This window comes from Geotrypetes seraphini, chromosome 1, assembly GCF_902459505.1.
Source record: "Geotrypetes seraphini chromosome 1, aGeoSer1.1, whole genome shotgun sequence".
In the NCBI taxonomy this organism is placed as follows: domain Eukaryota; kingdom Metazoa; phylum Chordata; class Amphibia; order Gymnophiona; family Dermophiidae; genus Geotrypetes; species Geotrypetes seraphini.
In genome coordinates, this window is record NC_047084.1 from 221,518,425 (window position 1) to 221,536,336 (window position 17,912).

General features: G+C 43.5%; 1 protein-coding gene across 9 annotated transcripts in view; it reads right to left on the minus strand.

Annotated features, from left to right (window-relative positions):
* Nucleotides 1–17,912, minus strand: part of LIMCH1 (LIM and calponin homology domains 1) — a 627,082-nt gene that overhangs the window by 216,496 nt on the left and 392,674 nt on the right. For all 9 annotated transcript variants that reach the window (XM_033946571.1, XM_033946536.1, XM_033946527.1 and 6 more), the window contains 2 exons: nucleotides 16,887–16,997; nucleotides 6,389–6,584 (listed from right to left, as the gene is read on the minus strand). In XM_033946571.1, coding sequence (XP_033802462.1) covers nucleotides 6,389–6,584; nucleotides 16,887–16,895 — 205 coding nt within the window. In that variant the 5' untranslated portion in view covers nucleotides 16,896–16,997. The remainder of the gene's footprint in view (nucleotides 1–6,388; nucleotides 6,585–16,886; nucleotides 16,998–17,912) is intronic.

Below are 17,912 nucleotides of genomic sequence, written 5' to 3' on the forward strand. Positions count from 1 at the left end.
TTTTTGAAACCCAGTATTGTACTCTGTCCTATTACCTCCTTTGGAAGCGTGTTCCAGGTGTCCACCACCCTCTGAGTGAAGAAAAACTTCCTTGCATTCGTTTTGAATCCGTCCCCTCTCAGTTTTTCCGAGTGACCTCTTGTTTTTGTTGTCCCTGCTAGTCTGAAGAATCTGTCCCTCTCCACCCTCTCTATGCCTCTCATGATTTTATATGTCTGTATCATGTCTCCTCTCAGTCTCCGCTTTTCCAGGGTAAAGAGCCCCAGTTTGTCTAACCTTTCGGCATATGAAAGGTTCTCCATTCCTTTTATCATCCTAGTTGCTCTCCTCTGAACCCTCTCAAGTATCGCCATGTCCTTCTTAAGGTACGGTGACCAGTATTGGACACAGTATTCCTGTATTCCAGATGTGGTCGCACCAGAATCTGCCTCTAAGCTCCTGCACCTTCTATGAAAGAAAATTTACCCATTTCTCACACTAATTTTTTGCAAGTCCCACATGCTAATGGAAAAGGTAGAACGGGGAGAGTGTGGCACAGTGATTAAAGCTACAGCCTCAGCACCCCGAGGTTGTGGGTTCAAACCCACACTGCTGCTTGTGACCCTGGGTGAGTCATTTAATACCCCCATTGCCCCAGGTACATTAGATAGATTGTGAGCTCCCTTGGGAGAACAGTATAGAAAACTGAATAAATAAAATTATTTTAAAAGCCCTAAATTCTTCCATTAAAAATCTGGGCTAAATGTGCAGGTAAGCCCAGAGTAAAACCAGATCTTAATGCGCCTTATAATATAAGGCTCCTAATTTAGGAATATCAAAATACAATCTAGGAGGACTACACACAGATCAGGTATTAAGGATGTTCCCTAATGGATATATTTGCATGTACTGCCTCCATGTTTATTTATTAAAGATATCCAGAAAACCAGACTGGTTGCAGCACTCCGGGATTGCCATTTAACATCCCTGCTCTAGACGAATAGGAGGAGACACAAGCTCTGTATGGTACAAGTGGATCGATTTTTCACTCTGTCAAAAATTACAAAGACTAGGGGACACTCGATGAAGTTACAGGGAAATACTCTTAAAACCAACTGGAGGAAATTTTTTTTCACTCAGAGAATAGTTAAGCTCTGGAATGCGTTGCCAGAGCATGCGATAAGAGCGGATAGCATAGCTGGTTTTTAAGAAAGATTTGGACAAGTTCCTGGAGGAAAAGTTCATAGTATGTTATTGAGAAAGAGAAGGGGAAGCCACTGCTTGCCCTGTATTGGTAGCATGGAATATTGCTATTCCTTGGGTTTTGTCCAGGTACTAGTGACCTGGATTGGCCACCGTGAGAACGAGCTACTGGGCTTGATGGACTATTGGTCTGACCCAGTAAGGCTATTCTTATGTTCTTAATCCTTAATGTAAACCTACTATTTAATTGTTCATTTTGAAAGACTGGAAATAATAATAACAAAGTGACTATATTAGGTTCAAATGTTTGAACTTCCAGTTGATTCATTACTACTTTTTTAAAAGACAATATGACAAGTTTAGTAACTTATTCGCCTTCAAAACAGTCAGATGAAAGAATTCTGTGGCTGAACACTCCAGAGCTTCCCAGACTGTAGGTCGGGACCCCAAATTGTGGGGGGGGGGGGGGGGTGTCACAATCTAGGTGGGTTCTCTCTAGGTATATTATTATTCTGCAGTTCTAGAGGATTGTCACCCAATTTTATTTAGCCACAATCATGAGGTCACAGGTACAGAAAGAGTGGGAAGCACTGCTCTAACCCTTCTACTGTCAATTCCTAGCTTATGATTATTCTGCCTGTCTGTTCTCAACAACTGTGGACTTCTCTAAGTAGCTCTTTATTTCAGCTCTGAGAAATATTGTTTTGAAATAGTCAGATCTGTATAACACAGTGGTTCCCAACCCTATCCTGGAGGACCACCAGCCAGTCAGGTTTTCAGGATAGACTTAATGAATATGTATGGGGGCAGATTTACATGCCTGTCACCTCCATTATATGAAGGTCTCTCTCATGCATATTCATTAGGGTTATTCCAAAAACCCAACTGGCTGGTGGTCCTCCAAGACAGGGTTGGGAACAAGAGGTATAACAACCCTTACTAATAACCTTAGTACAGCATTTCTTACACAACAATGATCTACATGTCATAAGTCATTGTCTCAAATATGCAAACCCTTAATAAGTCTGAAACTTTTTGGAACAAAGTGCCAATGAAAGCGGACCTTTTGTGTTCTTTGCAACATTAACATTGCACACAGAAGGCTGGGATGTAGTATAAGTTGTACTACCTTCAAGTTCAATTTATATGATATACCACAAATAAAAAACAGGGTTGAAAATCTAAGCATTCAACAATGCTTTTAAATGCTAAACATACAGCCACCTTCAATCTTTTCTCCTAATCAAATTTATAAAATGCATAATAGCAAGGCTGAAAACTAGTCATATCAAAATTTAAATCCAGTACCACCTAGGTTATAACAATCAATTAACAAAGTAAATTAGATGAAGGCAGCACTCCATAGTTTGCTTTCTAGTTAGCTATAAAGTAGAAAACCAAATCTTTAAATCAAACCAATATAATCATGCACATCTCATTCACCTGAAGGTTGGAGGATAGATAATGCAATGTCAGCTTTTACTACTATTATTAATTATTTCTATAGCGCTACCAGAAGCACGCGCACTGCACAGTCACAAAGAAGAAGAAAACAGTCCCTCCTTAAAAGAACTTAAACAGCCAAGACAGACAAACAGGATGTCATGGGTACAGTTAAGGGGAACGGTTAATCAGCTGGCTGGGTTGGAGGACAGAAGAGTAGGGTTAAGGATTGAAGGCTATATCAAAAACTGTTGTGGAGATAGTCTGGGAAACTACAGACTGATGTCCGTGCTGGGCAAAATGGTACAGACCAAGAAAATACTGAACATATATATTTAATGAGACAATGTCAACATGGATTTAGGCTAAGGGAAGTCTTGCCTCATCAATCACTATATATTTTTCGAAGGTGTGAATAAGCGTGAATAAAACTGAGTTGGCTGATATAACGTATCTGGATTTTCAGAAGGCATTTGACAATGTCGTTCATGAGAGGCTCCTGATGAAACATAGAAACATAGAAATAGACGGCAGATAAGGGCCCACGGCCCATCTAGTCTGCCACCTTAATGTCCCTCCCCTACCTTTGCCCATGAAATTAAAAGTCACAGGACAGGAGGCAATGTCCTGTTGTGGACTAGTTAAAATACCCCAAAAAAGTACAGTAGAATTAAAAGGTGACTTTTCACGCAAATGAAAGATGAATAGTGGAGTATCACAGGCATATCTGTACTGGGCCAGGTACTTTTTAACATAGTTTATAAATGATCTGGAAATGAGAATGAGTGAGATGATCCTGTATACAGATGACACAAATATTCAGCCATACACAGACTAAGAAAGTGCAGGAGCACCTTGCAAAGATCACACGGCAGAGGAAATTTAATGTAGAAAAGTAGAAAATGGTATCTGTAGGTGAGAAAATGGTATCTGTAGGTAGCATCGTTACACAATGCTAGGAAAAGGATCTGAGTTGTTGTAGACAATATAGTGATCTGTTGGTCTGTATTGTCTATATTCCCTGTAATTATTTAGCTGTGTAAACCACTTAGGTGAGCTTCTCTGCTGAACTGGTGATACAGTAAATCTTTGGAAATAAAATAAATAAGTCCGCTGTTCAGCGTGTGACAACAGCCATAAACCAAACAATGTTAGGAATTACAAGGGAAGGAATAGAGAATAAAACACAGAGTACCATGTTTATTGCGCCATGGTGTAACTGCACTTTAAGGGCAATTCTATAGTGGGCGTACGTAGTTATGTGTACCTTTCACATCTAAGTGCAGAGAACAGTGGCACTTAATGTGTGTCATTTGCAATACACACTAGAGAATGACACGGGGACCGTTTACTGCAGTAAACTGCAGTCACCGCAGTAAATCCGCAGGAATGGGGACAAGACCTTTCACCGCCCCACAGGAATGGGGACAAGACCTATTACCACCTCGTGGGAGTGGTGAAAAGTCTTGCTCCTATGGTAAAAAAAAAATTGCACTCGTGTTAGACTCGGCATCTCCTCCCCAGCTCCTCTTGCACCTATTTTACCTTCAGGAGCCAGCTATGCCACGATGACAACAGAAGGAACTCAAAACCAAAGCCTGAGACCAATGTGATTTGGAGAATAAAATTACCAGACAACAAAAGGTAGAAAAAAAAATTATATTTTTTATTAGAATATTTCAGATTTGAAATACGTATCCTGCTAGATCTGGTATTAGACATAACTGGGGACCACAAAGCCCAGGCTGTGCTTCTTTAGCTTCCAGCTGGCTTAGGGCTCTCTCTCTGACCAGGGGGCAGTTGACCTAGTTGCACTCCCCTAACACCATTCCTGCCATGTGTGACTGAAGTATTCTGTTTGCTTGATTTTTCTATGTAGCATTCTGTAGTAATTTGGTTTGTTCAGTTTTCACAATAGTGGAGGGGATGTTTGTGAAAGGGAGGGGAGACAGGGATTTTGTTGATCCTTGCTCTGTATTATTTGTGTTTATAAAATGACAATTATACAGAATATTGTCTCTTTTTATACTTTAATAAAATAAGTTCAGTATAAAATTATTTATTTAAAAAAATAAGTTCAATATAATTATTCAAGGCTTATGTGGATAGGATCTGACAGTTTGCAAGGCGGGGACGGGGACGGGGACTGAGCTCGCGGGGACGAGGCAGGGACAGAGCTCATGGGGACATAGCAGGGATGGGGACGGGACGGGAATGATGACACATTTTTTGCCCTTGCCATTCTCTACTACACACTATTCTAGAAGGCAGCACAAATGTTTTAGCACAAAACTGCAAGTGGGGTGTACAAATGAATAGAGCACGGGAGAAGCATTCATGTATCTACAAGCTAGATACTCAAGAGAGGTTTAAATAACACAAGCAAGTGCTAAATTGAAGGAAAAGGATCTCACAAATCCATGCCAGAAATCATGTGATCTCTCAAGGCTTAATCGTGGATGGGGGTTCTGTTCATCGATCCAGAAAAACCTTCAGTCTTAATTTTGTAATCATTCAACAATCTTATATGATTAAATTTTATTTAAAATACTTTTATTATTTTAATTATTTTTTAGTTTTTTTGTACCCCATGGATTCATTTTAAAGTGCAATAATTTATTCATTTAAAGTGCAAACACTTATTTTGTGGTAGCTTGTATTACTCATGTCACTTACAGAACCCTAGTGGTTACTCACATGGAACACCTGGTTAACTTTAGACACTCTAGTGCCAACTTATGTTAGCATTTTACAATGACATCCTGGTGTGTCATGGAGCTGGCGTTCGGCGCATGGCATCGGTGCGCCTACCAGGATGCGCCTAGTCACAGAATTTCCCCCTTTATGTTGTGTGTGTAGTTCTGGTCACTGCATCACAGTAAAGAAATAGCAGAATGAGAAAAGGTAGAGAAGAGTGATCAAACTAATACAAGAGGAATGAATGATTCCTTTATGAGGATGGGTTAGAAAGATCAGAGGCTTTTCGGCTGTAGAAGAGACAGCCAAGTGGAGATATGATAAGAGGTCTATAAAATTATGACTGGAGTAGAACAGGTAAATGCAAATCAATTGTTTACACTTTGAAAAATACAAAGATTAAGGGGACTCTACATTAAGTTGCTAAGTAGCACATTTAAAACAAATTAGAGAAAATGAAATTAAACTTTGGGATTTGATGCCAGAGCATTTGGGTACAACAGTGCAGCTGGGATTAAAAACGGTTTGGACAATTTCCAGAAAGAAATGTTCATAAGACTTACCCTCTCTTTTATGAAACTATAATAGCAGTTTCTAGCGCAGAGAGCAGCGCTGAATGGCCCGCGCTGCTCCCGACGCTCATAGGGACTCTATGAGCGTCGGGAGCAGCGCAGGCCATTCAGCACAGCTCCCTGTGCTAAAGACTGCTAGCGCAGTTTAATAGAAGAGGCCCTTAGGGTAAACAGCATGGAATCTTATTACTTTGGGGGATCCTGCCAGGACTCAGTTGGCTATTTTTGGAAATAGGGTACTGGGTTTGATGGACCTTTGGTCTGACCAAATATGCCAGTTCTTATACTTCTGTAAAGCTCAAATTAAATGCAGGCAATATTATGTGTGTACACTGAATTTTCTGACAGAAAAAAATATTATCCTTTCAAATTTGGAAAACATGGAGGACTCCGTAATCCTAAGACTATTTCAATTCTTGCAAGATAATTAAATTTGCTTGCTATAGTTCCCCCCTCCATTTTGATGCAAGCTATGTATTGGCTATAGTACCTACCATCACTGCTTCCTCGGAGTACCACATCCGGGGATGGTGTCTGCTGTGACCGAGAGCCAAATGAATCCAAACTGTCAAATGAATCATCCCTGCCATGCCGTGGAGGAGAAAGGGAATCGCTTCGCTCCGAGTCCCAACAGTCTATATAACCACTATCCCGAATGCTCCGCTTGGGGCTTTCAATATCCTCCGTTTCCTGTGAGAGAATACAAAAACTTAGTCTTCCAACGATCAGCAACACAGTGCACAACACACAAAGAAGGATTCACTAAATTTTCTTTGGAAAAAATAATATCTTCATCTCTCTCCTCTAAAAACATTAAAGTAATACACAAAGCCACAGCAACAAAGCCTGTCCGCATTGAATTTTTTTTTTACCCGAGTTACAAAGAACGCTACAAATAGCATTCGGCTAATAAATTGTTAATACACTCTTCATAAAGAAAGCATTTTGAACCTTGCCTCGGCGTTCATGATCCACACCACAGAAGCAGCAGAGCTGTGTATTTGCCTACAAGGCTCAATGGGGGCTCAACGGCCTGACTACTGATTTTCAGCAAAGCCCCAGTCTCTTCAGTTAGAAGTTCAGCATGCATTTGTTGCTCCTGCTTGAGCCTAACTAAACAGCAAGGCAGTGTGCTTCAAGCTTTCTTCTACCTTGAAGAGAAATTCCTGTTATAAAAGGCAGGGGGGGGGGGCTCTTTCCAAGGCGACCAGCAATGAAAAATATGCAAAATGCTTTTCCTGATGCCTCAGAAGAATTCAGCCAGCTCTTTCCTCTGTGCCAGCTCCTGGCTCAGAGGGGATATGAAAGCACTTGCAGATGACCCATATGTTTAGCACAGTGAGAACAATGGCTGCCTTTGACAGCTCTGTGATTGTAAATTCTTTCCAGAGCAAGCAGCATAAACTTAAAACTGAAACTCCAGCAGAGGGAAAGGTCAATGGAAGCCATCCTCACTCCTGCGTTATAATGAATCCCTTGTTCAAACCACTGCCTTAAACATCAACTACAATAACGCAGGCCAGAAAAACAAAAATAGCTCGGCTTCTCCAAATACAAACCTCTGTTTTATCTCCCACCAACTCATTTAAAATCAGGACTGTGTAGGACACTTACAAATCTGACATTGTCTAAGCTGACGAGGCAAGAATAAGACCATTTACCATCAATCCATCAAATCGTTTTTTTGGGCTTAACAGTTTAAAAAGAAATTCATGAAAGACAGAAGAAAAATGTTTCATTTTAGGCTGGACAGGACTAATCATGCAACGCAACAGGAGGAAATGCTCCCTCTATGCAGGATCCACACACCTCTTAGTGTCAACTGATATTGTTAGAGCATTTAGCATTAATCAGGAGGATGCCAAGACTCCAGCCAAAACCAAGCTCTCCAGCTGACAGAATGGGGAATCACATTATCTCCTGTGCCTCCGTTACCCACCCACAGTTGACCAATTGTAATATTGACCTTCCTCCCAAGGGCAATACCTCAAAATGGGTTTATGATCGTCAGGCACTAGAGCTGGCAGCCAGCCAGAGTGCCACATCCAGGGATGGTGTCTGCTGTGAGCAAATCTAGAAGGGGCTCTATGTACAGTAAGTTTCTGATGTATTGCTCTTGGAATGTACACTGTTATCCTATTTAAAGAGCAAAAGCTATACCAATGTAAATTACTTTCTCCTACTGTAACTCGTCATAAATCCTTTTGACTTTCTAGACTAAACTCCTCTTATACAATTACTGTACGAGCACATTATAAACAGATGGTCAGATAAATACCTTGAATCCATAACTTATTCCAGATTCTGATATTCGGTACAGTGCTATGTGATACAAAATACTTAGGGCAGCAGTATTATACTTAGGGAATATTATGTCATGAAGCCCAAGTCGCTTCTCAGACTGTTCATGGCATTCTAGAGAGAGCCCTGGAATGATCAGTGTAGATCAGCCTTCTCTTAGTTTTAAAGGCTGACTACCCAAAAGTAGATGTATAATATAATTTAAATCCCAATATAATTTAAATATAATTTAAAGCCCAATATAATTTAAATCAGTGGTCCCCAACCCTTTCCTGGAGGACCACCAGGCCAATCGGGTTTTCAGGCTAGCCCTAATGAATATGCATGGAGCACATTTGCATGCCTGTCACTTCCATTATATGTAAATCTCTCTCATGCATATTCATTAGGGCTAGCCTGAAAACCCGATTGGCCTGATAGTCCTCCAGGACAGGATTGGGGACCACTGATTTAAATAATACAATTATTAAAAGACATAAGGGACAATATCCCCCTAATTCTATATATGGCGTTCAAAATTGCATGCGTGTGCACACCCAATTGGTTTGCACAATTTACATGTACAATGAGCCAATTAGCACTGATAATTGGGCACCAATCAATTACTGTGGAGGAGAGCGTGGTGCAGTGGTTAGAGCTACAGCCTCAGCGCCCTAAGATTGTGGGTTCAAACTCTATGATGCTCCCTATGACCCTGGGCAAATCACTTAATCCTCCACTGCCCCAGGTAAATTGGATAAACTGTGAGCCCACCAGGACAGATAGGGAAAATGCTTGAAGTACCTCTATGTCAGGGATCTCAAAGTCCCTACTTGAGGGCTGCAATCCAGTCGGGTTTTCAGGATTTCCCCAATGAATATGCATTGAAAGCAGTGCATGCACATAGATCTCAGGCATATTCATTGGGGGAATCCTGAAAACCCAACTGGATTATGGCCCTCAAGGAGGGACTTTGAGACCCCTGCTCTATGTCTTTTTGTAACCTGTTCTGAGCTATGTAAATATGTAAACTGCTTTGAGTGTGATTGTATAACTACAAAAAGGTGGTATACAAGTCCCAATCTCTTTCTTCTTTCCCCCTTACTGGTGCCAATTGGCAATAATTGAAATTTAGGGCTCCTTTTACAAAGGTGCGCTAGCGTTTTTTGCGCACGCATCGGATTGGTGCGCGTTACCCAAAAAACTACCGCCTGCTCAAGAGGAGGCGGTAGCAGCTAGCGCGCGTGGCACTTTAGCGTGCGCTATTCCGCGTGTTAAGGCCCTAACGCACTTTTGTAAAAGGAGCCCTTAGTTGCTCACGTTTATAGCCACTATTCTATAAGGATACGAGTGTAAATTTTTCCACACGGATCAGAGAAGGAGGCATGAGCAGGGAAGGGTGTTCCTGGAATTTGTGCACCTAATTTAGGTGCAAGGATTTACATCAAGGTTTCAGAAAATTTGGATCCTTGCAGCTATTACAACATTAAGGGGTCCTTTTACAAAGCCGCACTAGCGGTTTTATCGCACGCACCGGATTAGCACGCGCTAGCCAGAAATCTACCGCCTGCTCTAAAGGAGGCGGTAGCGGCTAGCGCATGTGACAATTAAGGGCACGCTATTCCGCGCGTTAAGACCCTAGTGTGGCTTTGTAAAAGGAGCCCTAAGACTGGAAGCAAACTGGTCAGCCTACCATGGTATAGATAATGAGCAAGTGTTAGTTAACCTTTCTTTCCAGGTGCTCTCCATAAAATTCCATGGACTGGTCCGCTCACCTACATTCCAGCACATGGAGCACATGACATACAATGAAGTGGGTTGTGTCCAAGAGTAAAACAAAATAAGAAATCCCAAATTCAATTTTATTTCTTGATACTGCTAGGGATGTTGCTTCATGTGTTTTAAAAACAAAATAGAAAAAAAATCTAGGTGTAACTTTTTGACAAATAATCAGGAGCACACAATTTTCAACAGCATGTGCTAAAGAAGAATAAAACAAAAGGAACTGACCCCAAAATATCCACAAAGAAGAAAATCCAGAGAAAACCAACACGTTTATAGGACCCCCAGGGACCCCTGAAGAAGACTTTTTGTCGAAACGCGGACCGTGTTGGGTCCTGTATCCCTAGCGGACTAGGTCCTTTAAGACTGTTATGTGGATGATTTATTTTTATGTGGATGGAATTATTTTATGTGGATGATTTTAGTGTACCTTTGGAACTTTGACACTTTCAAATAAAGTCCATTTAGGAACATCGTTACTTCACAGAGGTTATTTTTTTTGGTTTTTTTTTGGTTTTCTAAAGAAGAATAATGCACACTATTGCTGACTGACAACCCAAAATGAAAAACATTTTGCAACATATGAGAAGAAATGAATTTGACACAAAAAAAAATTTTCCACTATGCATCCGTAGTAAAAACATCACAGAAAGATACTATAAAATAAACATCAAGTAGCCTTAATAATAAAATTAGTCCTAAAAACCAAACAAACATAAAATCATTTGACCCCCCCCCCCCCCAACACACACACACTTTTACAAAACCGTGATAGTGGTTTTTAGCACAGGCCGGTACGCTGAATGCTCTGCACTGCTCCCAACACTCATAGAACTTATATTAACGTCGGGAGCAGCACAGAGCATTCAGCACACCAGCCTGTGCTAAAAACTGCTATCACAGTTTTTTAAATGGGGGTGGGAGGGGGGTAAAAACAGTATTCTAAAAGCAATCAATAGCTAGATTTACAATGGTGTAAATAAAGTTCATAAAATAATCAATGGTGAGAGAATCCAAAGCTTGGCTCATGAAATTCTGTATAACAGGGCTGTGTGTACACATGTGTATATACAGTGTCATATTCCCACTAGGAGATTATATAAATAAAGTTTATTTCTCACCAGAATGAGTCTCTCTGGGTCTCCTGCACCTGAGTCGAGACATAGAGTTCAAACCAGCACCCTTTGGCTGGTAAGGGATCCTTTGTTAGCCGAGATTGGTTACCTGTTTCTACCAGCAGTGCACACTCTATAATGTTTTCCAACTTAAAAGAAATACCCTTTATAATTCAACAAAGACATAAGTCAAGTCAGCAGTGGCTTTTCTCCTGGCACTGCTTACCCAGTTTCATAGGCGTCAGAACTGGGAAGGGGGGCACAGGGGCCATGGCCTCCTCCAAAATTGCCACTTTTAAATTGCCATTTAATCCCTGGTGGTCCAGAGGTGCAGCGGGCAGGAGTGAGCTTTCCGGCTCCTGCTCCGCTGCTCACCCGGTCGATCGTGACTGCTTTCTTCTGCCGCTGAGCGGCAATGAGCGGGATTGCGCTTTGGCGCTCCTGCTCGGCGCTCAGTGGCTTCTTTGACTGGCTCCCGTGAATTCTCGTGATTCACAAGAATTTGCAGGAGCCAGTCAAAGAAGCTGCTGAGCGCCAAGCAGGAGCGCCAAATCGCTCTCCCGCTTATTGCCACTCAGCAGCAGAAGAAAGCAGCCATTAACTTGCCAGAGGAGGTAGGATGATGGGACAGGGTGCACAGCGAGCGAGCGAATGAGTGAGGCAGGAGGGGAGAGGGTGCAATCGGACGGACGGACGGACGGGGGTGAGGAGGGAGGGAGCAGAGTCTGACGGGGAGTGGCTGGGGGTGCAGAGTCTGATGGTGGCTGGCTGGGGATGTAGAGTCTAATGGGGGGTTGCAGAAGGACAGGGGGTGACTGGCTAGGTGCAGAGTCTGATGGGGTAGGGGTGGTTGGCTGGCTGGGTGCAGAGTCTGACAGGGGAGGGGATGGCTGGGTGCAGGGGGTAAGAAGTTGGGAAGGCATAGGGAATTGGGAAGACAGATGCTCAGGGTGTTGGGAAAGACACATACTGCATGTATTGGGAGAGGGTTGGGAAGGACAAATGCATCTGGGGGTTAAGAAAGGAGGAAAAGAGAGATGCTGCACAAGTGGAGTAGTGAGGAGGGAGAGAAAGAAATGCTGCCGGTGGGGGAAGGAAATGAACGGAGAATTGTTGGACATAACATAGAAACATAGAAAGATGACGGCAGAAAAGGCCCACAGCCCATCAAGTCTGCCCACTCTTCTGACCCACCCCATCAAGTCTGAGTGCTAATGACCCAGATCCTTAGCTCGACCCCCGTAGGGATCCCACGTGGATGTCCCATTTATTCTTAAAGTCTAGCACGCTGGTGGCCTTGACCACCTGCACCGGAAGTTTGTTCCAGTGATCTACAATCCTTTCTGTGAAGAAATACTTCCTGGTGTCACCATTAAATTTCCCTCCTCTGAGTTTGAGCGGGTGCCCCCTTGTGACCGAGGGTCCCCTGGGGAAGAATATATCGCTTTCCGCCTCGACACGACCTGTGATGTACTTAAATGTCTCAATCATTTCTCTACGCTCCTCAAGAGAGTATAGCTGTAGTTTGCCCAGTCTTTCTTCGTATGAGAGACTCTTGAGTCCGGAGACCATTCTAGTGGCCATTCGCTGGACCGATTCAGCTCGAAGCACATCCTTTTGGTAGTGTGGTCTCCAAAATTGCACACAGTATTCCAGGTGAGGTCTCACCATGGTTCTGTAAAGCGGCATTATGACTTCAGGTTTGCGGCTGATGAAGCCTCTATTGATACATCCCAACATTTGCCTTGCCTTGGATGAGGCCTGCTCCACTTGTTTGGCAGCCTTCATGTCTGCACTGATGATTACTCCCAAGTCCCGTTCTTCTGAAGTCCTAGTTAGTGTTTCTCCATATAAGGTGTAAGTGTGTGGCGTGAGAGGGAAAGAGAGATGATGTATATGGGGAAAGGAAGAAATAGGGAGAATTGTTGGACATGATAGTGGTGGAGAGGAGGGAGGGAGAAATGTTACACTGGGAGGGAGGTGAGATGACTCAAAGAAGGGAGAGATGTTAGACCACTTGAATGGGAAGGAGAGAGAGAGAGAGAGAGAGAGAGAGAGGGAGAGAGATAGAGATGCCAGACCACAGAATGGAAGGGAAGGAGGGGAGAGAGAGAGGCCAGTCTGCAGAAAGGAGAGGAGATAAATGTTAGACCTCGGGAAGAGGGAGGGAAGGAGAGCGAGATGCCAGACCATGGGAGAGGAGAGAGATTCCAGGCTATGGGAAGGAGATGAGAAAGATGCCAGACCATATGAGGGAGGAAGACAGAGGGATAAGATGGTGCATATGGATAGATGGGAAGGGAAGGCATGGAAAAGTAGATTTTGAGAAGAAAGCAGAATGTTAAAAGTTAATGCTAAAGATGGATGTATGTAGTCAAAAACACTACCCTGATTGTGTATTAATAGTTGTTCAGCAATGCTATACATATGTGAAGATTAGCTCAGAGACATGGAGGGGTACCACGGAAGGAAAAAAAAACCCTAAACCACCTCACCATCCAATCACTGCTAAATCTTCCATACTTTTAAGCATAAATTAGTGCCAAATTAATACCGAATTGGTGCAATGGAATTCAAAAATTCATAACTTATTGAAATACATAAAAAATTAAATGAAAAAACTTAGCTAAAGCTTGGTTTTGACATGAACACGTTTTGTTCTACTGCTTCAGAAAACCAAAACAGCTTAAAGTTCAGCCGCACTGGAGAAAATACTTAGGCGGCAGTAGATGATTTAAATCTTTACACAAAGCAGCTCATATACTAAAATCTTATTCTTTATTTTGTTGCTCACTTAAAAACATTAAAAAATATCTATGATAACTTTGGCTCCCTTTTATCATGAGCGTTGAAGCTTTTACCATCGAGATCTGCGAAAGAAAACCCTTATGCAACTTGATAAAAGGGCCCTTTATTTTTCTATTTATACTCGTATGTCCCAGGGTATGTCCTTATACAGTCTTATTGTGATCTGCTTTGTACCTCTGTTGAGAATGGGCAGAATATAATTGGGCTATTAGATTACCTGTACCCTCTTTACAAAAATCATTCCCTCCAATTTCATGCTCATGTCCTTCTAGAATACACTTCTCCCTCGTCATTCGCGGGGGATACGGGCAGAGCCGGATCGCGAATGCCGAAAAACCGCGATTATCCGGCTCTGACCCACCCCCACCTCCCTGCCGCCTTCCCGGCCTTACCTGGTGGTCTAGAGGGCTTTCGGGGCAGGAGCGATCTTCCTATGCTCCTGCCCCATGCAGATCGCCATCAGGAAATGGCTGTGGGGAGTTCCCGTCAGCGCCGTCAGCGCCGATATCAGGAAGACTTCCGGTCGGTTGTGTGCGGCAGGGCAGGTAGGGAGAAGGCAATGGCGTACGAAAGAGGGGGGGCGGGGCGGTCCGCCCCGCCCCGGAGAATGTGCAAAGCTGGTCAGGTCCCCCGATCGACCGACAACAGGCCCGGCCGACAAACCTCCCTGCCCTGTAGCCGCGAATCTAAATTACCTCTTGCAGCAGCTTCACTACTCCAGCTGCTGTAAGAAGGTAATTTAGATTTGCGGCTACAGGACAGGGAGATTTGTCCGACCGGGCCTGTTCTGTTGTCGGTCAGGTGGGAAAGCGCCACAAAGGTAAGGGGCAGGGAAGGAGAAAGGGAGGAAAGGTGGAGTGGAGAAGAAAAAACGCTTAAGGGAAATGGGTAAAACTGAGGGGGGAGAAGGCCACTGAAAGCACATGGGGAAGACAGAGGGGGAGAAGGCTGCTGAAAGCACATGGGGAAGACAGAGGAGGGAGAAGGATGCTGAAAGCACATGGGGAAGAGGGGGGGAAGAGGGGGGGAAGTGGGGGGGAAGAAGGACGCTGAAAGGACATGGGGAAGACAGGGGGGGAGGACACTGAAAGGACATGGGGAAGACAGGGGGGGAGAAGGACGCTGAAAGGACATGGGGAAAACAGGGGGGGGAGAAGGCCGCTGAAAGGACATGGGGAAAACAGGAGGGGAGAAGGCCGCTGAAAGGACATGGGGAAGACAGAGGGGGGAGAAGGACGCTGAAAGCACATGGGGAAGACAAAGGAGTGGAGAAGGACGCTGAAAGGACATGGGGAAGACGGGGGTGGAGAAGGACGCTGAAAGGACATGGGGAAGACGGGGGGGGAGAAGGACGCTGAAAGGACATGGGGAAGGCAGAGGGCGGAGAAGGATGCTGTCTGACAGGACATGGGGAAGATGGGGGGGAGAAGGACGCTGAAAGGAAATGGGGAAGAGAGAGTGGGGAGAAGACGCTGGCAGGGAAGAAGACAGAGATGCCAGACTATGGAGGGAGCGGAGGGAAGAAGATGGGTGCCAGACCAATTTGGGAGGGGGGAGAAAGGGAGAGGCACAGTAACAGAGCAAATGGAAGACACAGAGAGAAGAGAGACAGTGGATGGAAGGAATTGAATGAGAACATGAAGAAAGCAGAAACCAGGCAACAAAGGTAGAAAAAAAATTCTATTTCCTTTTTTTTTTTGCTTCAGCATAAAGTAGTATATTAGTTGTGTTGATAAAAATTTATAAACATTAGAGGTTCTGGTAGAAACCCATTTACAAAGTATGTATCTTCCCAATTAATATTTCCAAATTAATAAAGTCTTTTTGCTTATTTTTAAATGGGTTTCTACCAGAGCCTTTAATTCAGTAGCATAATTAAATGAAATAACTATTTCTGAAGTTTATAGGGACGGGTGGGGACGGAGGGGATTCCTCACGGGGATGGGTGGGAGTCCTCACGGGGACGGGTGGGGATGGGTGGGACTTTGGCAGGGACGGGTGGGATTTCTGTCCCCGTGCAACTTTCTATTTCAAGACTCTCGGTTCTTCTCCAGCTCTTTCACTGCACTTTTACAATTATGAAACCAGGCAATAAAATGGATGCAGACAGGATGTGTCTATCACTGATTTCAGAAAGAGAAAGTATACATATAGGGCTAGATTCAGTAAACGGCGCTCAATGCTATTCTATAATGGACACTCAAAGATGAATGCCAATTATAGAACAGAATAGCACAAATTCAAATGGGTGCCAATTAGCACCCAATGATTGCCACTAATTGCTTCATTAGCCAATTTAGTTGGGTACAGATCTTGGATCGGTGCCCAAATATCGCCACCCCAATGCCTAGTGAATCCATGTTGCCTCGGATCCTGCAATCCACTGGATTCTAGAAACTTCACTATTCTCTGTTTTAAAAGCGTTTCCATTAATTTACTTGCCAAAGAAGTCAGACTTACTGGCCTAGTTCCCTACTTCCTCCTTACTTCCACTTTTGTGGAGGGACCACATCCACCCTTTTCCAATCCTTTTTTATACAGTATATGGTAGCAAATTTTGCATAAAGCACTTTGCAGATGTACAGCTGGGATTTATATGCAGAAAGCTTTTTTTTTTTTAACATCCTTTGGTGGATCCCCATGAATCCTTTGGTGGATCCCCATGATATCTCTGTCAGTCAGTGTGCTTCTGAGCTCTGTCCTGGGCCCTCTTCTGTCCTTGGAAGAGATATTGAGCTGTAGAATACCTTAAAGAGAGTTGAAATTCCCCATCTTCTTCTACATACAGTTGAAGCTTCTCATACATTTAATAATGTTTACTCTGCAGCTCATGCTTTCTCTTTTCCTTCTCTACAACCCTCCTTGTGGCCTTGGTCTATTAGCAAGAATCCCCATTGCTTCCTCTACGCTTTGCACCTTGGCTGTGCTATAGGCCTGCTATTGATGCACCATCTAGGGATTTTCAATAGGGAAAGAAATAGAAAACAGTGTCTGGAGGGTTGAATACCTTTCTCATCTGTGTCAATAGTCCTTCAAACTCTTTAAGGTTTAGAGTTGCTCCGTTAAATGAAGTACAGTTGTTTGCAGCTTTCCCCAACCAGTAAATAGTGACTAATACCTGAAAAAAAAAATTAAGAACTGTCAGGTACTAGAAATCATAGAAACTCAAGAACTTCTTCAGATCTTCGATTTTATCAAAATATCAACAAAAGGAAAATATATCTGTACCACTAAACAAGCAGCTAAGGAGAGTTAAGTAGAAGCTCACAGAGTATTGACTTAGGCCTGGATTCTCTCATTGGCGCTGATATTTTAACTGAGTTTCAAGGTGCCTTCCAGCGTCTAAAAAAATGGCACCAGAATCATGTCTCTATAGGCACTTTAGGCTGCCTAATGCCACTGTGGGCATGGCTATTGCCAGAAGTGGCATTAGGTCGCCTAAAGCACTTGCATAGGCACCTACATTTCCAGCACTTACCTTTCCCAGAGGCACAATTCTTTATATGACGCAGTCACATAATTGACAGGCAATCAGCAGTTGCTTTTTAGGTGGCCACCGATATCAGTGCCGTATAGCGAATCTGGGCCCAAGAGTGCAAACTCTTGGCTCAGGCCATGTGGAGCAGAATTGTGGCAAAAAGAATCAAGTTACCACTGTGCCATCCTAGTGGTTAAGATGCACAGTGAAGGTAAATGTGCTCAAGCAGGGAGAGCAAGGGACTGCTACATAATAAGCTCCAGCTGGCCAGCTAGCCTGTTCTCAGGGCTAATAAGAGTACCTGTTATCTTTGCACGCTCACTTGGGCAGGGAGATCATGCAAATAGTTTGATGGGGGAGAGAAAGGGCTTTGCCTGCTCCCTCCCTAGCATGATCTAGCCATCTCTCCCGCTTCCTTCCCCAGGGCCAGATTAACACTATATTGGGCCCTAGGCAAACATATATTTGTGGGACCCCCCTACCAAGATTTCCCCCCTTCTCCCTGATTGGCTTTTCTCCCCCTCTCTCCCTCCCCCCCCCAACATTTTGCATCTC